The sequence below is a fragment of the Takifugu rubripes genome, chromosome 2 (assembly GCF_901000725.2).
Source record: "Takifugu rubripes chromosome 2, fTakRub1.2, whole genome shotgun sequence".
Classification (NCBI taxonomy): domain Eukaryota; kingdom Metazoa; phylum Chordata; class Actinopteri; order Tetraodontiformes; family Tetraodontidae; genus Takifugu; species Takifugu rubripes.
Window position 1 is genome coordinate 11,153,085 of NC_042286.1, and position 24,553 is coordinate 11,177,637.

General features: G+C 49.0%; 4 protein-coding genes and 1 long non-coding RNA gene across 10 annotated transcripts in view; 3 read left to right on the forward strand and 2 right to left on the reverse strand.

Annotated features, from left to right (window-relative positions):
• dlgap2a (discs, large (Drosophila) homolog-associated protein 2a) overlaps positions 1–222 on the reverse strand; it is a 98,304-nt gene extending 98,082 nt beyond the window's left edge. For all 4 annotated transcript variants that reach the window (XM_029832694.1, XM_029832691.1, XM_029832690.1 and 1 more), the window contains exon 1: positions 1–222. This exon is cut by the window's left edge and continues 273 nt beyond it. The gene's annotated coding sequence lies outside the window, so the exon portion shown is untranslated.
• A 159-nt stretch (positions 223–381) lies between these two features.
• erich1 (glutamate rich 1) lies at positions 382–4,207 on the forward strand. 2 transcript variants are annotated; one of them, XM_011616114.2, is made up of 6 exons: positions 382–657; positions 1,066–1,200; positions 1,286–1,420; positions 1,757–2,116; positions 2,205–2,399; positions 4,004–4,207. In XM_011616114.2, exons 1-6 carry the CDS (start codon positions 639–641, stop codon positions 4,120–4,122), a joined length of 963 nt encoding a protein of 320 aa, XP_011614416.2. In that variant the 5' UTR covers positions 382–638; the 3' UTR covers positions 4,123–4,207. The 2 variants fall into 2 exon arrangements, with proteins under 2 accessions (XP_011614416.2, XP_011614411.2); XM_011616109.2 differs by having other exon boundaries at positions 386–657; positions 1,280–1,420.
• A 2,106-nt stretch (positions 4,208–6,313) lies between these two features.
• LOC115247932 (uncharacterized) lies at positions 6,314–9,305 on the forward strand. The gene is made up of 2 exons (XM_029831018.1): positions 6,314–6,463; positions 7,106–9,305. Exons 1-2 carry the CDS (start codon positions 6,413–6,415, stop codon positions 7,391–7,393), a joined length of 339 nt encoding a protein of 112 aa, XP_029686878.1. The 5' UTR covers positions 6,314–6,412; the 3' UTR covers positions 7,394–9,305.
• Positions 9,306–9,993: 688 nt separating this feature from the next.
• Positions 9,994–20,780, forward strand: LOC101072681 (cytospin-A). Its single transcript, XM_011616096.2, has 12 exons — positions 9,994–10,152; positions 10,545–10,649; positions 12,762–13,289; positions 13,408–13,460; positions 17,873–18,393; positions 18,547–18,625; positions 18,700–18,745; positions 18,977–19,037; positions 19,113–19,209; positions 19,479–19,595; positions 19,682–19,741; positions 19,812–20,780. The coding sequence occupies exons 2-12, from the start codon at positions 10,613–10,615 to the stop codon at positions 19,899–19,901; spliced, it is 1,689 nt and encodes a 562-aa protein (XP_011614398.2). The 5' UTR covers positions 9,994–10,152; positions 10,545–10,612; the 3' UTR covers positions 19,902–20,780.
• A 289-nt stretch (positions 20,781–21,069) lies between these two features.
• On the reverse strand, positions 21,070–24,179 carry LOC105416204 (uncharacterized). 2 transcript variants are annotated; one of them, XR_003886990.1, is made up of 6 exons: positions 23,900–24,179; positions 23,713–23,813; positions 21,770–21,905; positions 21,544–21,666; positions 21,363–21,475; positions 21,070–21,252 (listed from the first exon to the last, which is right to left on the reverse strand). It is a non-coding gene; the product is annotated as an uncharacterized lncRNA (long non-coding RNA). The 2 variants fall into 2 exon arrangements; XR_965468.2 differs by having other exon boundaries at positions 21,770–21,908.
• Between the last annotated feature and the right edge of the window lie 374 nt (positions 24,180–24,553).

Genomic DNA, 24,553 nt, shown 5'->3' on the forward strand with positions numbered 1-24,553 from the left:
AAGACTTCCTTGGGGTGGGGGGGCAGAACATGAGCGCTTATTAAAGACAGCAGCAGCGTTGTGATCGCGCTCGTACATGTGACTCATCTTTGCACCGTCAGTCACGTTTTGATTCGTTGCTATTTTATAAATGGAACGAGCGCACGCTTTCATTCACCATTATAAATAAGCCTCATAAAAACCTATATTCTATGCATTGTGCTGTATGTTGTGTGCCGAATTGTAGAGTGCATCCCAGTTAATAAAATGACTTACATGCGGCTGACATTAAAGCAAAGAGTCCTTGGGATTTTATTAAATCGTTAAGTTTGGGATGGTTTGAATGGGGATTCGGTGCGTCTGGAGCGATACCTCTCTGTCGCCACAGAGCGGCAGCTAATGCTACCTAGCTACTAGAGGAAAACACACACGCCATTAGTATTCCACTGAGCTTTTCTAAAATACAGTTCTTTAAGGACGCCTAGATGGAAATGCTTTTTAACGACAACGCGCGTTACAGGACCTCCTGTTGACGTAATAAATGCCAGCTGGGTGGGAAACTGGCTAGCTAACCCGGCTAGCTTGGTAGCATCATGGATGTAGCTGTGTGTTTATTCTAATGGTTCGTTCTTTCTACTCCCACACGTACATGGATCGATATGGCACGTAGGAAAGAAGGTGAGAACGGCTGAAGAACCCTACAATAGTTTAGGTTTCGTACAAAACCACAGAACGTTATATTTTGGGTAACTTAGCAGCTAGCATGCTAAGTCTCGCGTTAAGTTGGTTTCTAAGCGTAAACAAACGCACATGGTCTCCATGCAAAGAGAAATAAGAAAACTCTTAAACACGCACTCGGCTAATAGTTGTCGGCCGGTAACAGGCCAGCCTGAAAATGACAATTCATAGTCAAGATTGGTGAGAAGCACTTCTCATTTCATGTTTAGCATTTCATATAGTTTCTTTTTAAATTGTAGATTTGGCAAGGTTGGATTCCAACCTGCCCGTATTGGAAATTAGACACGTAAATTCGAAGACAAACGTAACGATTTGGGGTTTTTTGTTTGTGCATCTTGTGTCCGCCAGTATTTCAATCAAAAGTCCTCCAGAGGCTTTTCCCCGCAGCTCCTAAATATGAGTCCAGCAAGCTGCAAGTGGAAAACCCATCAAACCCCCCCTGCAGGAAAAGGAAGGCCTCCAGACCTTCCGCCACCACTGCAGGTTTGATGAAGATCTGATATAAAGAACGGTTTATATCAGAACATTCAAAACCCATCTTTTACCACTGTTACCCTGGTAGCTGCAGGGAAGACCTTGATCGGAGACGCTCCTGGAAGGCGCGTGTACACGGTCCTACTCCCTCCTCCGGACTACAAGGCAGATTCCGAGAGATCCCCCACACGCTTCCAGCTGGACGGCACAAGTGACAAGGACACAGCTGGTACTTTGGTCGTAATCATCATTCATGTTCAGCTCAACAGCACCTTTCAAGATGGGTCGTCTCTGTTATGAAACGACCCTAAATGTAAACTCAGGGCTGAACAAGTGAAGTTCGGTCATTCTCAGATGTCTGAGATGTGTTAAATGTTTGTGATGCTCGTCCATCTTCCTCAGATTATGGAAGGATTCATCAAACTTGACACAGGAGAGTTCATTAGAGCGCTTGTGGACGGTTAATGAAACTTTGTCACATGTCTGTGTTGGATTTATGCCTCGTTTTTTGGAGTTTGTGTGGCACCTAAATGGAATTTAAAGTTTGCCATCTTGTCGCCCGCAGAGAGCCGAGGTGACACCGACGGGGATTCGGAACGAGAGGAAGAAAAAGGACAGAAGAGAAGGAAAAGGAGAAAAAAGAAGCCATCCCTCCGTCCAGACTGTGAGAAAGACGGAGCAGCTGAACCCAGCGTGGCTCCGGGTCAGGGGAACGAGGGGGGGGAGGGCGTTAGCAAGAACAAGAGAAGGAAGCTGAAGAAGAAGCGGCGCAAAGAGAAGCTGCTGTCCATGGGCCTGGTGCCCCAGGCTGCCGCCGTGGAGTTCACCTACAGGAAGGACGATGAAGGCAATGACGAGAGCGGGCGGAGAGTTGCTGAGGTGTCAGACTTCCTGAGGTCCACCATGAAGCTCTACGTGTCAGACAGTACGTGAGGAGCTCTTCCTGCTGAAATCGCCCTGCTGTTGCATTTTACGTGAACGCTAACTGTTTTCTGGCCTCTGCGCTCCTGCAGCCTCGCCGCCTGTCCACGAGCTCCGTCTCCTCTCTGGGACGGTGGAGGACCTTCTGAGCAGCTTAGCCAGCGGGGACAAACCCACCTCTGTCTTAAAGCAACTCTCCACTCTTCAGAGCTTGGTTCAGCGGAGAGAGACGGATAAGCTGGCAGAGGCGCTGGAGGAGCTCAGGGACACATCGGCTTTGTCTGAAGGTACGTGCCTGACGCCAGTTAATGCCCCGTCCTGTCCACACTGGCCTTTTCACGCTGGGATCTGCCCGGAAACTTCATTAACCTGTCCCTGCAGGTTGACGCGTGTCCCGATCTGTCCCTGCAGGTTGTCTGTGCATCCTAACATCCATAATAATCATAATTCTGACTGGACCTGCTCGAACTCGCCTTTACCTGCACCTGCACGTCGCCTCGTCCACCTCGCACACTCGACGTGTTCCGACTTGTCCGCGCTCACGGCGGCTTCAACTTCTCAGGAGTCCCCAGATACGTTTTTGCCCGTGCACGTTTTTTTTTGTTTTGTTTGTGCACTTGCATGCTTGATTAGTCTGCTGTGTCACGGGATCAGCGGGGACTCCGCCGCCATTGAGCGCTCAAGTGCGCGCCAATGGCGAGGAGATGTAAACAGGCCGGGCACGGAGATGGAGTCCACATTGACGGAGTGATGTGTGGCTGGCTGTGCCGGAGTCGTGCCCGTCGTCTCCAGGCAGCTTCTCCACAGCTGCCTGAAAGCTTTTGTAGCCCCCCTCTCCCACCTGCGTCATCGGGCATGAGTCATGCTGCCTCACTGTTGCGAACGCTGCTGTCGCCATGTGGATGCACCAAAGACAGATGCACCCTGGGCTCCCGTCACCCTCGTGAACGCGCTCCTGGCCGACCTGTAAATATTTCATTTGAAATCGTGCCTTCGGGAGAGGACAATTTCATCATAAAACGGCGGATCATCGTCGGTGCGGGACCCGGTGGCCTCGTATTAACGGCGCGATCTTTGGTTTTCCTCTGCGGCGCTGAAAAGCTGCGTTTCAGAAGTCTCCGCTTTATTGCCGTTGGGCGATAAAGCTGTCCGTCACTTCATTTCACTAATGCAGTCTGCTTAAAAGCTTACACAATTCACTCAAGTCATGCTGTATGTGTGTGTGTACGTGTGTGTGTGTATGTTGTGCCCAATTTGCTCCAAAATCAAATTGCCGCGTTTCAAAAGAAAACAGATTTAGTGAATAACCAGAAATCAGCACAAAGGGGCTGAAAAGGGGGAGACAAGTGCTGCATGTCGGAGAGCATCTGTGAAGCGTTGGCCGCGGATCTGAGAGGGAAAAGAGGGATTCATCGGGCACGGAGCGCCGATCTGCAGCTCCCTCTGAACAGGCTGCTGGAGGCCCACGTTGGCTGCACACCCCGACTCGTTGAACCTTCTGCTTTGTCCTGAAACAGCAATAATGCAGGAAAATGGCGCCACAACACTAACAATGACTAAACTAAACTCCTGTGAGCCTCCATTAAAGGCCTGATAGCTGGTGCAGTAATAATGGCGTCGCAGTCTGCTGAGGAATGAAACACAATGTTTCAGCAGTTCTAACGTCCCTGCAGAGAAATGGCTGTAGCACATTTAAGGTGGATATCCGTCACCAACGGTATCTGCTCCTCTTTACGCCGTCGTTTCCCGCGTGTCTCCGATCAAACAGGAACCAAAATCATCGCCGCGCCAATGCAGACGCCTGTCGAGCGTCTTCGGAGGAAGCCGACTGTTCCTCTGGTGTTGTCGGCTGCAGCATCAACCGTAACGCCGCGCTCTCTTTGTGTTCCAGGGGAAACCGCCGCCGTCGGCGCGCTGCTTCAGTACTGGATCACAGACATTCTTCCAGCGCACGGAGGAGAGGAGGCGGAGCTTCCCCAGGTGCCACCAGGAGGCCGTCAGTCACGCTAGAGCACAGACGCTCCTGAGCTGCCGTTTCCATCGCGCTCCATCACTGTCGGATGAGAAGCCTCATTAAATATCCCTGGTTTTCTATCCTTGTCTGTTTTTGAATCAAACACACAGCGAGTCCCTGCAAATCATCCCACCGCTGAAATTTTATCGAACTGGCGTTCACGTTCACTCAGCCCCTCCCTCAAGCAACGGCCTAATTGCTAAAATGCTAAATGCTGTGTACTTGTTTGCAGATGTCATGACATTTAAACCCAGACAGTTAACTTAAAGGCCTCCTCAATCCTCTGCTGCACGCTTCCAAATCAGATCAAACGCCTGGCCAAATGGCTCCTCCGTGCACCTCTTTAGAATTTCAGTTTTGTGGTCAGCAGTCATCGGGGAGGCAGGATGGCGTCTGAGAAGACATCCATTAAGGGGCTCAGGTCCCAGCGTGGTGCCGTTATCTAACCATAACCTCCATATAGCAGCAAAGTTTGGAGCTGGACCTTGGCAAGCGATCCCCCCCCCCAAGGAGTTGGTGGCTTAACCGCCTCCAAAACCATGCCCGTCTGCTAGGGGGATAGTCTATTCTAGCTCTTCCCCCCACAGCTTAGTGCCAGGCGACGGGTTCAGGAGAGGGACAGAATTATCTCAGCTGGGTGGCGCCATTGTCCTGACCTGAGCGAACGCCGAGACGCATAAGAAGACTTCAGGCGTCAAATCCTGAGAGCATGTTGCCTGATCGCCTGTGTGACATAACTGTGGTCTTATGAGCTCTTATTGCACCCTTTTAGCCATTAGTGCGGCAGCGAAGGTTGCTCATCCGTCATCTTGGTGCGCAGCCAAACACAATATAGTACGTCTTTTCTGGCCAGTCAGCAGATTTAAGAAAAAAAGCCATGTCTAAGCAACAATAGGTTTTTATGTAGCGAGTCAAGGCGAAGGCTTGGCACGGTTGCGGGGAATTTAATTGTCAAAAAAGGGAAAAAAAGCCTCCACACAGACGCTCTATTAAAATGCGGTGCATTGATTTTTATTTAGAGAAATGTTGCTCCCAGTTTAATGTTTTCGCTGTGGTTTAGTGAGCAGCACCAGCCGCCACGTGAGCCCGCGGATGTGCTGACTTTGGGTTTGTTTCCTTGGGAGGTGTTCCATGCAGGCCTGAGTCGACTTCTAATATTACCAGGATCAGTAGTGATCAGTACGTTGGTCGCCGTAGCCTCGGTGGCGTCGTGACCTGGCAGCAGGGGTTCATGGACGTATGAAGCTGGGAGGCAGAATCAAGTCCTCAAACCCAGAGAAGAAGGTCACTGTTTGCGGATTCTGGAAGATTCCTCTCCAGCAATGAAAACTAGAGATATATATTATCAGCACGGTGACCTTGTTACAAGACCCCACTCTGAACCGAAGCCCCAGAGGGCCAGAAGGATATTAAAGCTTACAAAAATATGCTGACATGCCGGGAAATATCCTCAACCAACTGTTCTTATACACAGTCAGTTATGCCCGGATTCATCTGGTAAAGAGAATAGTTTAAAAAGAATGGCACTACACACAATATAAAGTCAGTTATCATCCAATCACGATGTGTTAATAGCAGTGAGAGACAATAAAGTGGCCATAAAACAAGCATATTTAGAAACGCTCAAGCTAGGAGGTTGATATTTTAATAAAGTGAAGGGGGCCCAGAACTGAAGCTTGTGGTGCACAGCAAGTGCTGGGCCTCACTAAGATATAAAGAAGAGCTGCTTGTTTTGTGTTTTAGATTGTTTTTAAGCTATTTATTAAATTAAGTGACAGAGTTATGACTAATTATGTCCATAAGCCTATTTAATATTGGATCCATTGACCATCAAAGTAAAGCAAATGTATACGAGATCGCGTATTGTTCGTTAGACGTACCAATTTATTGTTTTGTGATATATCAGACAAATATCTGCACAAGGGAAAATATTTTAAAATATCACTTCATTTCCTAAAAGGACTTTAATATGAGCAAAAGTCAGTGGTTGCACCAGCATGGAAGCGTGCCTCTGTTTATGAAGACGCTTCTGTGTGTGTGTGTGCCAGCGTAATCTCCTTAGACACTCAACCTACAGACTGCAGCTTATGTAACGGCAGCAAGGAGATATTAGAGGGCTGACTGGGCCGGGCCACATCAGAGAGCTGCGTGCACACACACACAGCAGGACATTCCCTCTGTCAGTGGGTTTCCCACCCTGGGAATCCAGGAGGAGGAGGTCAGCACACACAGGCAACTTCTGAAAGCCGTTTGTCCTTAAGAAGATCGTCAGACTCGAGCCCAGAGATGTTCTGCACACTCCAAAGACTCACTCCAGGATACATCAGGCTGCTGCAGGTGAGGACTCCACCTTTATTTCTCTGGACTTCATCTATTTGACGAGTACTGCTTGTTTGTGTGAGCAGGATTTTATAGCGAGAATGATGAATTTCCCGAGTTGTAACAAAGCTTTTTAGCCGTCTAAACAGCCAATGAAAAACGCTATTGCGCACCATCCGTGCCAACCAGGTCCGCGCAGGTTTCTGCTCCACGGACCAGATGATGACTTTTGTTTAGGCCCACAAAACACAGAATCACCTTTCTGCTGGCATTTAGCACCTAACAGTCGACTGCATTGTAAATGGGAATGGGAAATGGGTGAGTGAGCCCCAAGAATGGCTGAGCAGTCTGACTTGCCCGGCTCATTTAGACACTGAAGTTTCTATTATTCGCTCCTCTGTGCTCTGTATAATCATCAAGAGCTGCTGAAGGAAATTGCCTGTGACACAAAACAGACAAGCTTTTACTTTGACAGACTGTGGTGGGGCAAATGAGAGAAGATGAGTTTTTAATCTCTCTGGGAGTGGTGGGGAGGCTTTATGGGATGTGGGCAGAGGTGAGCAAAGTTTTTCTTTTCTAACTCTTTATGATGGAAAATAGTCTCCATAATCTCCCCGACGTTCCCTCACTCCGACGCTTTCCTCCTGTCTTTCTGCACAGACACAGGCCTACCACAATGTGCCCGTGACACCCCCGGCTGACAAGAGCGTGCCGGGCATGGCCGTGCTGCTGGGGGCCGTGGGGATCGGGATGTGCGGCTACAGCTCCAGGCAGCTGGCCCTCCACCACAGGCCATCTGCCCGCGTGCTGCAGTTGGTCGGCACTCACACCGACGCCAGCGCGGCAGGCGCAGCAGCTCACAGGACCCCCTTCCTGGACGCCGCTCGCTGGGCCGGCGCCTGCCAGGAGATCCCGCCTCCCTCCTTTGTGGGACCGAAGGTTCCTTAGAAATAATCCAGAATGCTGCATGTAGCTCCTTCAGCATGAGAGGCTGAGTTCCAGTAACGACACTCCTGCACGTCTAAGATCGTAGCTGTGCCGGCCCACCTCACGGTGAGGCCCACGTGCTCTCTGGTGACGTGCGAGTGTGGATATTTGAATGACCTCAGCCTTTATGTTGCCAGGGGGTTGGATGTTATCTAGGGATGACCTACTCTGTATCTTGTGCAATGTGTCGTTTGAATTGTGTTGTCTTCTTAGCGATGTTAGCCGGTATTGATAGGTGGCTGGATGAGCACCTACCGGAATATTCTAAGGAATATATACCAGTGGAACCGATGGGTAACTTCTGTGAGACATACCATCAAAACTAGGCAGACGCCTGGCACTTGCTCTCCATACGCAGATGGTTGGCAACCTTCTCCCTGCTCCCCACCCATCAATAACCCCCACCCCCCCACCAGGGCAGACAGCCAGGTGCTTTAGCATCTCCTGCCTGTGGCTTCGGTTCCTCTCCTCTGAGGGGTAGCAGGTGCCATCCATCCACAAGCCTCAACGCTTGCTGTCACCTTCTGACACCGTCTGTCAATCCGGAGAGATGTGTGCTGGCACCGCGGCTCAGTCAGAAGAGTTTGCAGTGGAGGGGGGGCGGATGGGGGGGTTTGATCTTTTAAACAGAGATAGCTAAATCTCCCCGATATCAAAGCGGAAGCCTGTAAACAACGCAAATAACACCTTAGTTATTATGGCTTATGGATTATGGCTCCTAATATAACTGGCTGAGATGCGGTTGGCAGGCAGGCGAGGTGGAGTGTTGATTCCTCCTGGATAAGCGCGTGTCCTCACTAGGGATTACCTCTGGTGGAAAATCAGTCCCGGCAAACACATTCATTCATCTAATCTGGTATTAGAGAGGAGTACGAAGCCTGAGAAACAGTCGCTGTGCATTGTTTGCACCGTCCCCCCTGCAGGGCCCACCACTCGCCCCACCGAGACGCGCGTGGCCCTGGTGCGCGCTGACACCACAGACGCGTGTCGGTGGGTGGGGCTGGAGTTGCGGCGAGGCTCTGAGCGTGGTTGAGGATGCGTGCCGTGCCTTAAAGAGTGCCCAGCGTCTTCATCTTTGCTTCCTCCTAATTGACTTCTGTGTGGAGTTCAGATAGAAACATCATTCTCCGAAAGAGGACGAGTGGAGGAGGAAGGTTCAGATGACAGCCAGTGAGAGTGTTTCATCTGTGCGAGGTCAGCCAGACCTTGTAGTGGAGCTTTTCATCACTAAAGAGCCATCCTTTTCTTGTCTGTCAGCCAAATGGATAAGCAGCCATTTTCTGCAGGTGCGGAGTTTCCGTATTTTTCAGAGTTGCAGTCATGCTCATGCAAGCAGGTCATCAAAATGGCCGTAATCCACCCAGTAGAACGATCCTAATGGGTTCCAACTGGCATCAGGCAACCAACAATGGGTCTTTTGGTGGATGGAGGCTGATACAAACAGTGTTCTGATATGGCTGTGCTGCTCTCCAAAACATTATATTCTCGTGGCATTTCAGAAACTACCGATTTAGAGCCACCATGTGGATGTACAACCTGTTCTGTCACACTGAGACTGGCGTCATCGCCTGCATTCAGTGAGCAGAGAACACCGCAGAACCCTAATGGAGCAAAAAGAACGAAATAAAATGGAATTAAAACATGAAATTACTTCTGTGTTCATCCATTCTGTTGCAACTATGGCATTGGTGCCCATTGAAGAGGAGAATTTGTTCTTTCAGTAACAATAAAATCAGCATTTAATGAAAAGCTGTCGGTAGAAATTAGGAATAATAAAGGCATCTGGAAAACAGTCACAGCTTGGGATCATGGTGTTTTTGTTTTGGAGTGTTTTGTGACAGAGATCTGTGCCAAGAAATAAATGTTGAAGTCACGTCAGTTCGGTCATTTTCATCATTTCTCAGGTGCACCCAGAGAGACAGCAGAGCTTCAGCAGAGCTTCCATGAGCTTCCTTTTCTCAGTCTTCTTGCGTTGTGCGCCGCCTATCGGTGATAAATAGTATGGTAAATGTATTGCAGGGTTTCCAGCAATTTAGTTCCTAATTGAGATAAAACAGATTATTTTATTAAGCGAAACCCTTTTAAGGTTTAACCACCATTGTGTGTGTGTGTGTGTGTGTGTGTGTGTGTGTAAATCCCAAATGATGAAATCATTGAAATTAATCCCAAATGAACCCAATAATCTGGGAAATATCGTCTGGAAGTCGTTTAATTACCGTAGATTTGTCTGCTATAGTAGATGTCAATACATAAATTGATATAGTTTATCATTAATCATTGTCATAGAAAAGCAGGTGTAGGCATGGAACCGTCTGGCACACTGGGTCAGTGGGTCAAAGTCCCGGGATGTTCAGATTCATAACAATACGCGCGTGCACACGCGCACGAACGCGCGCGCACACAGCAGGTTCCTTCTGACAGCCTAACTGCGCCCTCTAGTGGACACATGCGGCGTCCCCGTCGGTGCAATCCGTCATGTACTTTTTCTCATTTCCTCCTCTTATCTGCACTTTTCCGTCACCGTATTCTGTCCGGCCCCCGATCAACTTTGGCCGCTGTCTGTCCCCGTCGGTGGTTCCTTCCCGTCAGTGAGGACGCAGCGGGGCAGTGCGCTCGGCTCAGCCCCGCCGTGAGACGCGCCGCGCCGCGCCGAGAGGAGGAAGACTTCTCAGAAACTCTGAAGGGAAGCCAAGTTGGATCCGGGCGTCCGCACCTAAGAGGTTAGTGCCGGCTTCTCACTCGAGGAAAGTGTCGATAGAGTTGAGCGCGCGGGCGAGGAGCGCAGTTACGCGTTCGAAACCACGTTTTTTTCAGACCGCCGATCCGGAATTAAGATACGCTTGATAGTTAAAGGCAAACGCTGATTTCTGTTTCTGTCGTTGCTTCAGCGTTTGTGCCTTTCTAAAGGTAACGGCTCATTGAACGTGAGGGGAGTTTAAACACGAGTTCGAGGCTTTTTGTTTGTTTGTTTGTATGGTCCAATTTTGTGCGTGTTTTCTCAGCTGTTAGGATTATACGTTTAGGAACATTAAGTCTGGTTTTCATAAATACTTTTTGTGTAGTGATATATTGTGTGTGTGTGTGTGTGTGTGTGTGTGTGTGTGTGTAACAGAGCAGGGGTCTTCCTCCACAGTGCCCTCTTTGCTCCAGGACCTGCAGGGCCCCGTCAGCTCCTGCGGGATGGGCAACTTTTCCAGCAGGGACAATCATGCGCCAGGTTGGTCAACACAACAGGTCGACATGCATGTTTGTGCACAACTGGAACCACACACGCGAGCGTGTGCCCCCATGCTGGGGGGGATAAAGTCAGCACGGCTCTCATGAGGGAGGCATGAAAGAAAGGGGGAATGATCGGGAAATTCAAGCCGACGAAAGGAGAAGCGCGTGGAAAGGCTCTCTCTTTTCTCCTGATGGGAGAGGGTGTGTGTGTGTGTGTGTGTGTGTGTGTGTGTGTGTGTGTGTGTGGCAGCAGGAATCTTGGCAGCGTCGGTGAGTGGTCATTTCCCTCGTGTCCCTGCGTGGTTCGCTCCGACCCCGCCAGGCCAGCTGTGATGAATCGGCAGAATTCCCCTGCTCAGCACAAGGGCAGCGGATTAATCACAGAGGGCCTAATGCTGTCTGACACACACACACACACACACACACACTCACTCTCTCTTTCTGTCTCTCACTCGGCCACCCGTGAGCATGGCTGGATGAGCATATTATGGTTTGGAATGAAGCAATAAAAGGCAGGGGTGGCATGAGAACGTTATTGGGACAATCCTGTCTTTCTCTGGGAGCGATCGGGGCCTCCGAGCAGGTGGTGCATAGCTTCGCGAATGTTGGATGGCTGCTCTTACATCATTTAAGAACTAACAAAACACACATTCATTCTCCTTGCAGTGAAGCTTTTGTCCAAACAAGGAAAGAGAAGAATAGACGCAGACGTGATGCCCAGTGGTTTCCATAGTTTCCCCACTGTTTTTGTGGAGGGCCGGCTTTCTCGGGAACTCTGAGCAGGAAGTGAAAATCGCTCGTGTTCTTTTTGTGTGGAGTAGGTGTGGGGATGTGATCGGGGGCGTGAGTGGATTAAAACATTAGTTCCTGTTTCCAGGCTAATGAGAGCCTCGCTGCTGCATTCATCCTTCTTCTCCCCCCAGTTTCAGCATGTCAAACTAGTGACTACTAAGCTGGTTTAGTCAGAAATCCTCCTGGGATCCTGCTGCTCACTCTCTCTCTCTTTGTTTTGCCTTCAACTTTCACTAACCTCCTTAGTTAGTTGACTCAGACATTCTATCTACCGCCACTAAAAATGGCTCCGGCGTCATGGAGCGAGACTTCTACGGTTCAGATTGGTTCGGTGACATCACAGTTCTTGTGTTTGCTGCATCAACAGACCCTTGGCAGCTCTTGGTGTCAGTGATAGTGACTTAGGTGGGACGGTGCGATCCAGAACTAATGCAAATGCTTTAAAAAGTGTCAAACTTAGAGCGGATCTAAAGCTTTTTCTGGGCTCTGATGAGTTCCAGGGTACAACCGGAGCTGTTGAATGCTCCCTCTTTGGGATTCCATGTTACAAAAAGACACCACGAAATACTTGAAGGTCTAAACCACCTTCGAGCGCTAACGCTTCTTTCACACATGCACGGTAATCTGGACTTCATCAGGGTTTACCGGGGGTGGGGGTGCATGTGAACACAGATGTCTTCGCGCTGTCGATGATGTGCCTGATCTGGTTTTTCTACAGATCCCTCAGAAAATATGACAGAGGCTAAAGTTGCATCTCCCAGTTTGCTAAAGTATCAAAGTAATTAGAACTTTTTGGAAGTCTCCAACACAACAGGTCCATCAGCTGTGATGGTCTGGAGCAGCTTTCCTGCCTCCCAGTCTGGAATACTGGTGTGAGTTAAGGGAGGCGTGAATTCTGCGCTCTACCAGGAAGTCCTGAAGCGGAGTATCTGCTGATCAGCTCTGGATTTAAAGCTCACGCATGGGGGATTACGCATTAGGGCGGTGATTGGAAGCCCACAGGCAAAGTCAAGTCAAAGTCCTGACTTCAACCTTGTCGAAATGCTTTTAAACGCTCAGCTTGTCCTTAAAAAGCCTCCGTAGTGGCTGAATGATAACAATTCCATGAAGGACAACGGGCCAAAGTCCTGCCGTAGCGCAACCAGATATCCGTTTTCCCTTTTTCTCTTGGGTCATATATATTTGTGATTAATTACCTTCAATCATTTTACCAGAACTTCCTCAATAATCAGCTGAGGAATGACTCCTACCCCCCCAACATTCAATGGTTTTAAAATAATACAAACCCCAAATTGAATCTTTTTATTTGTTTGTTTAGGGGCCCATGGAGAGAGTTTCCACACCCCCCCTGTGTCTCCTCAGAGTGATGTCCCTGCTCTCAGGCCTTTGCACCCCAGCTCACCGCAGCCTTCCTCCGCAGCCCCGGTTACGTCTCCGCCCCCCGTTCCTCTCGCCAGGGAGAAGAAAGCCCCCTCCGCCTCCAGCCCCCAGCGTGACTGGAAGCCTCATCCGCCCGTCAGTCCCAGTAGTTTTAGTGGTGACCCCACCGTCACTCTGGTGCACAGTAAGGTTAAAGGACAAGCTGTGTTTGGGAGGGACGGGGGTCCTCCGACCTCCACCCCACGGGCTGAGGACTCCCAGGAGAAGCCCCTGAGTGTCAGTCCCTCAAAGAGCCCCCCCACCACTCCTGTCCAGGGCAGCTCTTCTGGGCATAAGGGGACAGACTGGGACAGTGGCCTGAGTCAGTCTTTACCGCCTGAGTGTGGGGAGCTGGAGAAGCTGTTGGAGGAGTGCAGGGCGACGCTGGGGCTCACCACCGGTCAGGATGTGGCCCTGAGCGCAGCAGGCAAGAGCCAAACATCTGTCACCATAAATGAACACACAATATCACCGCTGCCTGACTTTTATTTCACTGCTTCCAAGACACCCTGTCTTTATTCGGTCGTCCTCTGATGTCTCCCCAGAGATGCTGAAGCTGCTCCAGACGGAGGTGAAGTCTCTGAAGACTAATCTGCAGGTGAGGTGCTCCCATGACTCAGAATCAGAAGCAACAGAGTGTGCTGCAGCAGGCAGCGGCGTGGGCCGCGCGGTCGTTTGATTGTGGTTTTGTCATTTGTAACGCAAAGTAAACAGGAAGTGAGCCACGACCTCAGACACGTGTGCAAAGTGCTTGTGGTGGTCTGACTTGGAGATAAGACCAGAGAGCAGCCTGTTGACCTCTACACACTTCTGACACAGTTGGGCTGTGAACTGGCTCCACTGGGAGCTGCTTTCTCTTGACACACACGTATGTGCACGCACGTTACCATCATTGTGAGGACTTTCCGTCTCCAGCGCCTTACCTTTACTCTAGTCATCACATCTAAATACTCAGTTCTTACCCCAACCTTAACCTGAACCATATTCTAACCTTTAAATCAAATTTTAACCCTTAAACAGCCCTTTGAATTTCTGAGGTCCAGCCAAAATGTCCTCGCGTCCTAAAAATGTCCCCTAAAATTCCACCACAGACCCGGCAGATATTTGTTTGATCACGCCAGCATCAGCGTCCCCGCCCAAAGTTGCGCGAGTTAAGAGCGAGAGTCCCGCGTCCTTCGGTTCTGTCGCTCGGGCTCCCCTCGCTCGTGTGGGGATGGTGATCCGTTGTGGTAATTTCCTGTCTGTCTCTTGTCCCCATTCCTGTCCCTCCCTTATGAGACCTGCAGTCCTCGGGATCTGCCCCAGATTGCAACAGCTGGAATACGCCCGACAGCGTGCCGGCCTCCAGTTACCTCATCTCCTTTCTCTTCCACTTCAGCTCCTTTCACATTTTTTTCTTTCCCCCCCTCTTTTTTTTTTGTTGCTTCGCTCCATTTAAGGATCCGTTTCCTCACAATTGGAGCATGTTTGCTCCTGCTCTTCGGCTCCGCGCTTCCTCTCCTGGTGTTTTTTTTTCTTTCCGTTTTGTTATTCAAATCTTGCTCAAGCCCAGGAAACAGACGCATTGTGCGAGCTGGCTGAACCGCAGCGCGTCTGTGGTGAAGTGGCAGCCATGTGTCAGACGCCGGGGCAAAATCATCCTTCCTTTGCCCCTCGTTAGGCAACACAAGCCGGCCGAGCTCGAACGCACGGAGCCACTCGGTCGACTTTGCTGTGGTGGGCTGGAGTTCACATTCGTGCGCCGAGGAGACAAAAACATGTTTTGTGTTGCGTACCGGTTTGAAGGGGGGGGATTGGTTGGCTGGATGTGCACTTTTGTCTCTGAACTGCACGTGAGACGGAGGCCTCGCTAAATCACTCGGAATCTGTGTCACAGATGCATTCAGCGTCTTGGCTGGTGCGTTGGGTTTTCGAGCATTGTAGAGATTCCTCCCTCCTGTTTCCCTCTCTGTGCCTCTCACTTATTCCTTCATTCCTTCTCTCTCTCCCTCCCTCCCTCCATCCGAGCACTGACCACTCCTTCCAGAGCAGCGGTAGCTCAGAGCACGGACTCATCATTTGTCGCTCTCCCTCGCCTTCTCTCTTGTCTCCTCCATCTCACTTCCTTTTCTTGTTTTCAGAGCATGATCGGCATGGCTCCATATCCTCCTGTGGGATGCTCTCATCCTTAAGTTTTAAAAAGCTGTCAGTCCCCAGTTCCACCAACTTATCGCTCATTAAAGTAGCAGCAAACAGGTATTTGTTGACACAGTGGGGGGTGCTGGACAGCGTTGGCGTCAGTGTTTATCCGTACTTCCCTTTCTAAGACCTTGATCTTGTTTTCTTTGTTTCTCCAACTTCCACACTTATTGCAAATGGAATATTTATTGTTTTTTTTGAGTGAAGGACGTGTACAGGAAACGGTGTCGCCTCCGCTGTTTGACCTCTTCTGGCTGTTTGACCTGTGGCTGTTCTGCCCTCTGAAAACAGAGAATCTTAACTTTTCACTTCCTATTATCCTTCTACCCTTCCCTATTGCTTTACATCAAGCCAGATCTTCCCAAGACTCAATCCTATCTTATAAAGTTCGTGTAGCCTTTATTCTTCATTCTCTCCCTCTACTTGTAGCAGATCTCTGCATTGCTCTGGTATCAGTTCCAGGTGAATCCTGCTTGAGGGTTCCTGGAATGATCTCCTGATTCCCGTTCTCTCTGTGCTAGGCTGCTCCTCCACTTGGAGAAGGCCTCGTTTCCGGAGGCATAGGACACTAGAACCTATGAATTAAGATTTAGCTGGATTTGAAGATTGCAGGACATATTCCATGTGTCATTTCAAACTGTTCTGTGACAGAACAGTTTGAAATGACACATCAACACCGTCCTGCATTCACATATTCCATGTGTCATTTCAAACTGTTCTGTGACAGAACAGTTTGAAATGACACATCAACACCGTCCTGCAATCTTCAAATCCAGCTAAATCTTAATTCATAGGTTCTAGTGTCCTATGCCTCCGGAAACGAGGCCTTCTCCAAGGGCCAAAGTCTCAACGTGACGTTGAGACTTTGGCCCTTTTGATGCATGCGTGACACTAAAATAGGACGTTGACTTCATGTCCTGCTGAGCTGAATCACCATGTTGAATATTCATCACACGGTGTGTCAGGCAAGAGGGGGAATATCACATATTTGGAAACTTTCCCCTAAATATGTATTGGAAAGTTTTGGGTGTGGAGGTGAACTGGAGACAGATGCTTGGAACGCTCTCACTTGAACACGTATGCAGGCTCTAAAGTCAGTGGACCCCTACGCGGCCTTGTCAGGAGTTCCTAGACGTGCGCACGTCTGTGTGTCTCTTCTGGAGACGCACGTGTGAGAGAAGTCGAAAAATGTGGTTTGGTGGTGAGGTAGAACAATAAAAGGGGAGTGTGTGTGTGTGTGTGTGTGTGTGTGTGTAGGATCACACATCTGGTCTTGCAGTGGGGTACTGGGTCAGCTCTTCAGGGACGAGACGTGTGTGTGTGTGTCTCTTAAGACTGACAGTCCACACCCTTATCTCGCTGTGAGTGAGGAGCGCCCCTTCCTGTTTCCTGAAACAGACATGCTCTGTTTGGAGCGTCCCTGTCCTGATAACAAAAGGCTCTCTGAAGAACCATCTGTTATATTTAACTTTCCCAAACTGGGAGCTCTCCTACTTATTATTCCGCAAAGGTTGGCAGGCCCACTCTGCTCCGGTCTGCCCGGAATTCTGGAGACGCACGTGTGAGAGAAGTCGAAAAATGTGGTTTGGTGGTGAGGTAGAACAATAAAAGAGGAGTGGGGGGGGGGGGGGGGGGCGCATGTGTTTATATATGTATACATGTGTCCGGTGTAATCAGGCCCAGCTGTGGTCTTGAGTCAGTGGTCAGACGTGGGAGCGACTTGGCTCAGATATCACCTCCTCCATGTTTTCATCCACTCTTCATCTAATTACCAGTGTTCCCAGCGTTCCCAGGCCCGCGGCTTGTCGGCACGTCCTCACATCTCTCGACGCTCCAGCGTTTGGTAGTAAATCTGCACATGGATTCAACAACCTTTATTATCTTTTTTTCTCTCTCCTTTTCCTGCTCGGATCCTACAATGACTCTTCTGGTGTTATTCCCAGTCTGGCCGTCACGGCTCTCTTCGTGAAAACTTTCAGACTTCAGACATGAAACTGAGCCGGGACCAGAATAGTTGCCGCAGCAGCGATTGCCAAAGTTTGGAAAACCATTGGAATGCTGGGTAAAACTACCATTTCTGTGCATCCGAAGCAGTGTGTGAGATATAGCAGCCTCTAGTGGCGAGAGTGTGGATTGTAAGAAAGGATTTACGACATACGTAGAAATACGCAAGACATTAACGCAGTTGAGATGACTGAGTTTGAGATCATAGCTAAAGGTCAATAATAACCAGGACTAAAATCTGCATTTAAAGTCATTTCAAGCTACTGTGGATACCCGGTTAATTGGTAGCTTTTATAGAAACACTTTACTGCTAAACCACTGTGATAAGTTATCTGTGGTTATTGTTCCCTGGAAGAAAAACGTGTGGAATACAATGGAGATATTTTGGTTCTACATGGTACTTAAAAGGTATCAAGTTAGAAAATGGAGTTCCAAGAGGATTCATCTATGTTGGGATTTGGAATTTAAGTCGGGGGGGAGAGAATGCCACCTTCAATATTTTGCCTGATTTGGATTATTTTAACCTCCACCAAAGAGATCATTATTTCACACCCCTGCATTGATCGATTTGTTTGTTACACACAGACCCACACATACACACCCACAAACTAGTTCATGAGACGTTCATGAAGTTTGGTGGAGGAAGAAAACAAAAGATGGGTAAAGGACGACATTTAGCATCGGTACCAGGAAAGGAAGGAAGTAACGTAACGCTCCATGTTGGTTGCTAAGTGTGCTGAATGGGGTTTTGTCTTTGACCAAAATTGTTAAATTATAGGCCACGTGCACTTGAGTGAGCAGAAGCTAACCCTGTGGTTTGGCTTGCAGAGTGAGCGTGGAGAATGGCTGCAGTTCCAGTCTGACCTGCAGGTGGCAGTAGCAGTGGCAGACCGCCTGAGAGCAGAAGCGGAAGAAGAGCTGTCGGCGCTCCGCGCAGCGCACCGGGATGTGGAGAGGGAGCTCGCTGCCGCTCAGCAGAGGCAGAAGGAGGCCGACGTGCAACTGAGCCGCCTCCGAGAGGAGTTAAAGCAGAGCCGGCAGAAACTGGCCGCGCTGAGCCAGCCTTCCAGTACCTGTCCGGAGAGACCCAACGGAGAGCGAGCGGATGGTTCCGAAAGCAAAGAAAGCCCAACGATGGGCAACAAGAAGGGGACGGACAGGACGGGACAAGAAGGGACGGCGGAGAGGAGTCAGAGTGATGGGGGAAGGAATGTTACAGGCGAGGAGAGCAGAACAGAGTGCAAAGGCGTCACGAAGCGATACCTGAGAAACGTGATCAGCCCGGAGAAGAGTGGGGAGGACGTGCGCGCCAGCGAAACGCGGCACCCTTTAAGCACAGAGAGGTCGAGGTGAACACACACACACACACACACACACACACACACACTGTCACGCTTCATTCCCCCTGATAACACACTCATCTTGGACTGATCTCGACTGCACTGAAACCTGTGGTCAAAGTGGTCAACCGCGGAGTCACGCTTTCCATTTTCTGTCTTCAGGTTACCGACGTCCTCATGCGCCTCCGCCCTCCAGAATGGAAAGTCCCAGTGTGACGCTGCAGGAACGGTCCCGATCAAAGTGCGACCTTTTATCTTAATCGCGATGATTTGGATTGTGTGTGTGTTTACTGACGTCGCCTCTTTGTGTTCAAGAACTTGGGGCAACTTCAAGGGCGAAGAAACCCTGACAGCCTCACAGGTATGTGTATGTGTGGGGGTGGGGGGGATTTCTGTAGATCTTTTCCATTACGCATATTCGTTACACACACACACACATGCACACACACACCTGTCATGAACATGTTCAAACAAGCATCATTTAGTGATCCAGTCAAATATGTGTACCACCAAAGATGAGCACACTGAGGTCAGAATAAAAAAATATAAAAAACTGTAAAGTTAGTCCTGCTACTTCTATTCGACTCAACAGGAAAACGTGAAGAGTCTCTGAACAAGTACAACTCTGCCCTGACGGAGCTGCCTTCTCTGAGGTGAGGACACACACACACACACACACAGACACTCTTTTACTGGCTTATGATTAAAGAGTTTTCTACCTTTTTCAGGCCTCAGGATGGTTTCAACATGCTGCTGCGTCGCCACGGAGGTTCGAAGAGAAACTCGCTGCTTCGCTGGTGCCAGAGCCGGACGCAGGGATACCAGGTAACGCTGGTCTCAGCTTTAGCTTGACGTTAAACCTCAAACGCCGGGATAGTTTAGCGATGATAAAGCAGAATCTTCCCGCTCAATACGGTTCGCTTTAATACAGCTTCCCACCGCTCCAAATGATCATGCTGCTTGGATTTTAAATCATTTAGCATCACTTTAATAGATAAATTATACTCTGAACCCGTTCCTTCAAAAGAGGCGTATAAATCATCCATGGCAGATGTGATTTTCACATCGCCGTCCTCTCTTTTTCCCTCCTCCAGAGTATCGACATCACTAACTTCAGCAGCAGCTGGGCCGACGGCCTGGCCTTCTGCGCCGTCTACCACACGTATCTCCCCTCCCACATCCCCTACAGCAGCCTCACCCCGGAGAACAAGGTGACAGCCGTAATAATCAATCAGAACACGCTCTCGTTATATGATGTACGCGCCCTCAGGTGATTGATTCTTCCTTGTCTTTGCAGAGGGAAAATCTCGGTCTGGCGTTCAAAACAGGAGAGGCTGTCGGGATCGCGCGGACGCTGGTAAACTCCCGTTTTGGAGTGAAGACGGGTGCAGGTTTTCTTCAAATCTAACCTGTCTATGTACCCTCAGACAGTGGAGGAGATGTTAAGGACAGGGGGGCCTGACTGGCAGAGGGTCCTGAGCTACGTGGAGAGCATCTATCGCCACTTCGAGATGTGACGTTCGGGGGTACTGGAGGCGAGTGCGCCGAGCCGGGGCGGTCCCTAAAAAAAAGGAGCCTTGATCGGAAACCAGACGATGTTCCGATAGTGGGAACAAGGATACGAACCGCTGCCATTCAGGAAAGGAACTGCATCTCTATCTTCATGCATTATTATCTCTTTATTTTCCTTCTGTCTCTGCACACTGTTGCTTTGCACATACTTTTACTCTTGAGTCCCGTTGTTGTCGTCAGACTGCGTCACTCGGTGGTCGCGTTCCTCCCCTGGATTTAGCCTTCACCCGTCAGACGGTTCCTAATACGCTGTTTAAGTGGAGCGTATTGATTTTCCTGCAGATCTACGGCGTTGGATCGAATGCAAACGCGCCACGCGTCCCTCGGCGAGGTCTCATGCTGGGTTTGGTCCAATTTGCTTCGCTTCAACAAACTGCAAACATGTACTTTTGTGCACGCTCCGTTGGTACAGGTGCTACACGGGTGTTGTCGGGCTCGGTGGGTGTCCGGAAGCAAGATTTCAGAAATGTCTGACATGCTGAAAAGGAAAGAGACTCGAAATTATGCAATGCAGCCATCCGAATCTAGGAAACGCCTCCGCCCGGAAGCGTTGCTAGCGGCGTCGAGGTCCTCGGAGGTTAGCGTCGCTGGCGTGAAGCAATAGAAGCGTGAACGCAAGCCGATACAGATCGCAATGTAACACATCTTTGTTGACACACTGATGCCAAGAAGCTGATTCACTTTGGTGCCAGAGTGGTACGTGCCAAAATGTTGTGGAAAAAAAAGGGGTTTTTTTTGGAAATGGACCATTTTAAAACATGTTTCAACTGTAATTGTGTGGAAATATGCCTCTATATACCAAAGAAATAAAATGTTGATAAGGATAATGCAGTACCGCGTGGAAATTTTATACACTGAGCATTTAAAAGGATTCAACTGTCTCGCTTGTGTGGGCTGAAAGAAAACGTTCACAATTCTGGCTTGATCAAAAGTCTATTATTAACTTAACCTGGGCTCTGCTGCCCCTGCTGGCCTCTATTGAAATGGTGGATGAGGAGAATCTTAATTAACAAAGATTTCGTTATATTAGACAGATCTCCTGTTTGTGGGGGCAAACACCACAATAAACACAACAAATTACTAAAATTAAAACAATTTATTTACCATCACAATTCTAAATGATCTAATTGACTGAAGAAGGCAACTGTTGGTTGATGTGGCCATCGTCTCTCTCCGTTTCTTCTGAACAGGGTCCAGGTCAAAACTCTTCCACAGGCAGACGGTTTTGTCTGCAGAAAGAGTTGTGACGGTGGAGCAGCCTGGACTCTGCGTCGCATTTAAAACTGTCGCTGTGGCCTAAAAACAAAGAACATAACTTCACTCCAGGCACGAAACAACACAGTAGGTTAGAATCCACCCAATAGTGACCTGGACCGCTACAGTTTAGGAAAGTTCTGAGTCATTACCCAAGAGCTTCACAGCTTTTCTAAGGGTGGGGTATTTCCAGATATCACTTATGAACGTGCCCGTGCCTTGAGACCAGCTCCTTGTAATTGGGTGCAAACACCAGAAAAGACACCTGAAGCAAAAAGGAAAATGTTTAACTTGTCCATTTGACTCCGCCCACAAACAGGAGTGTGGATTCACCTGCGACTGTGTCCACTGCGCTCATGCAGGAACCTCTGTTGACGATCCAGAGGCTGATGCGGCGGTCGTTGGTACAGCCACCAGATGCAAGTGGTTTGGTTGCCACGGACACCAGGCCAGCGCCTGAAATCACATCGAACCAGAGTTTCAGAATTACCCGTGATTTTGGCCCAGATATTAATGGATATTCTCAGAGATTTGCTAGTTTGGCCATGGAACCTCTGACCTTTACGGCTCCCTGATGTTCGCTCCATCTGTGAATGGCCCCTCTCCTGTTGGCCACGCCTCCTTCTTTGGACCAGGACAGAGAGCAGGCGTAGTCTTCTCCGCACTCCACTTTCAGACTAGAAATGATGCCTCTGCTGCTGGCGCCCCACAAATGGACACTCTTATGAAGCCCCACGGCAAGAACATTGGGCCGGATTCACGAAACGTTCTTACGAACAAATTTGTTCTTAAGTCCCACTTACGAACATTTTACGAAGATTGTGGCATTCACCAATTTCTTCTTATCCTGGATTTATGCGTAGGTGAGAACAAATCCTACGAACACTCAGGAGTACTCTTACGCACATTTCAGTGCCGACATGTTGGCATGGTTGTGTTTCCTTCTCTTGTGCAGTTCAATAAAATTCAATATTACAATGATAATTCTGTCATTTATTTCCTATTTTTGGTGATTTACGGAGAATTTTAAAATTACGTAAATGTGCCAATGACTTAACTTTAATCAACTAAATTGGAAACCATGCCAAAACTGTCTTATTTGATTTTATCTTGATTTATTTTAGGGGATCGAGGATATGCCCTGGCTCCCTGGTTGTTGACACCACTGACCAACCCTCAGACTCCACAGGAAGTTTTATTCAATCAGATGCAAGCGCGCAGTCGCTCCACCATTGAACGCACCATCGGCATTTTAAAGGGGCGCTGGTTGTGCTTGGACAGAGCCACAACCCCGTGAGGATGTGCGTCCTGACGCAATCATGGGGCCAGACTGCAGGCACGCGGTTCACGTTCGAGCGCGATTAATTGCCCGTTTGTGAATAAAATGCATTGTCGTCACAATTTCAGTCTAACAGTCTTGATTCACTTCAAAAAGAAAAAAAAAAAGAGACCGGTTTCAGAGCACAGCTTTTACACGTTTATTTATTTTAACATTCTCGTTGATTTCTTTAAGCGTGTTGGCTATAGTCATCAGGGTTGAGGCAATTTTATCAAGCGTGTTAGTGTGGCAGGGCGTGGCCTGCCCTCCGAACAGGTGCCATATGGAGGTAGTGCCTTAATTGGTGGGTGGGGAGAAAAAGGTTTATATAAGGCACTGCCTCCAGCGGGCTTTAGTTGATTTCCCCCTTCGACGAAGGTGTAGCGTGGTTGCAGCTTATCTGGGCTGTTTTGTTTGCAGTAGCACGGGTGTTTTTAGTTTGGTTATCTCCCCTAATTGCGTTTTACCTGCCGGTGGGGCCCCAGCCCTGTCCACCCCCTTTTGTTTGACTTTCGTACAGCCGTGTTATTTTTGTTGAGTTGGATTTAATAAAATTGTAGTGCCTAACCCTCAATCCTGTCTCTGCCTCTGGAACCGAACCTTATCTGCGCGTGCCTGTTTTCCGGTTAATTCCTGGGGGGAAATTCCCCAGGTGGCGTTGTCGTTGACCGTTCCACCTCTCTCCACACCGCCACATTAGCCATCCTTGATTGTTCAACACGGCGTCAGAAATCGGGCATGGAGAGACAAGCTTTGGGCATTTGGCTGCTTTTTGCTCTGTCTACAGGGTCCTGCTGCAGTTCCTTTTATGGGCATTAGTGGGCGGTGACTTATGCTAATCGTATGTTAATTAGACTCACCTGGCACGCGCATCCAATTTACGAACAGATGGCATTCATCAATCTAAGAACACAGCTGCGAACAATTCTGGGGTTTACGAACGCGTTGGTGAATCAGACGTAGGGTTGTCTTAAGAAACTTCTTAAGAACAACTTAAGAAAGAATTTAAGAAGATTCTTAAGAACATATTGGTGAATCCGGCCCATTGTTCTTGCTTCAGTCAAGGAGATTCAGAGCTGGGAATCAATGGTCAGCACGGGTCGTCCACTTGTGCACAGGCAACAGCAGTCGCAATATTCACCGGCACCGTAAATAAATGCACGGTCATATTAAAACAAACTTACAAAAATCACTTGCAAGCTCAGGAGCATCCAGGATCACGTCGGGAGCTGGAGATCTGTCTCTTGCTGACAGAGACAGGCCTCCTGCGCCTTCATTTGTCAGCCTGTTGAGTAGAAGTGAATGTGGGGAATAAATGAGTTCGGGGTTTTTAATCCCTGCGCATTCTTAACACGGAGCAAGTCTGGTTACCTTCTGGAAGGGTCGCTGGTCTTCCACCAAAGTGCAAAATCTTTGCACCGTTAATGTATCCATTCAGAGACGTTGGGACCACCCCCCCGTCTATGCTCGCTTTCTCAAGGATCCGGTTGCGATCGGCGCGTCTGGTTTCGAGATATTTGGATGTCGTTCTTGACCGCAAAAGAGGTTGTAACAGAAATAAGAGACAGTGTGATGATGGTGGTGGCGGCTATAGCGAGATTAACGGATTCAAACGAGAAAAACGAGGGGAACAAATACAGCGAGAACAGTAAACAGGTGACCACTCTGGTGCAAGCGTCTGGAGCAGAGCGCTCATCAGGTGCACCAGGTGGGCGATGCTTTTATGTGATTGGCGGACGAGTATCCCGTTTCCCACGGCAGGTGAACGTCCCACTTTCACCTCTTACTTACTTAGATTGCCGTCTAGTGGACATATTGTGTTATTGCGGCTGTCGCTGAGTACGTCTGTTGATTTATGAAAAATGACGTTTTCAAAGCATAAAATAAAATCTTGGGATCACAAAAGAAACAATGATGTGCTCCTGATCAGTTAGCACACATCTTATTTTCAATGCTGCTCCTATTTACGGCGTTTTATGTGTGTCTAAACAGCTTTAATTGGTTTTTAGGTGTTAGCTTTGATTT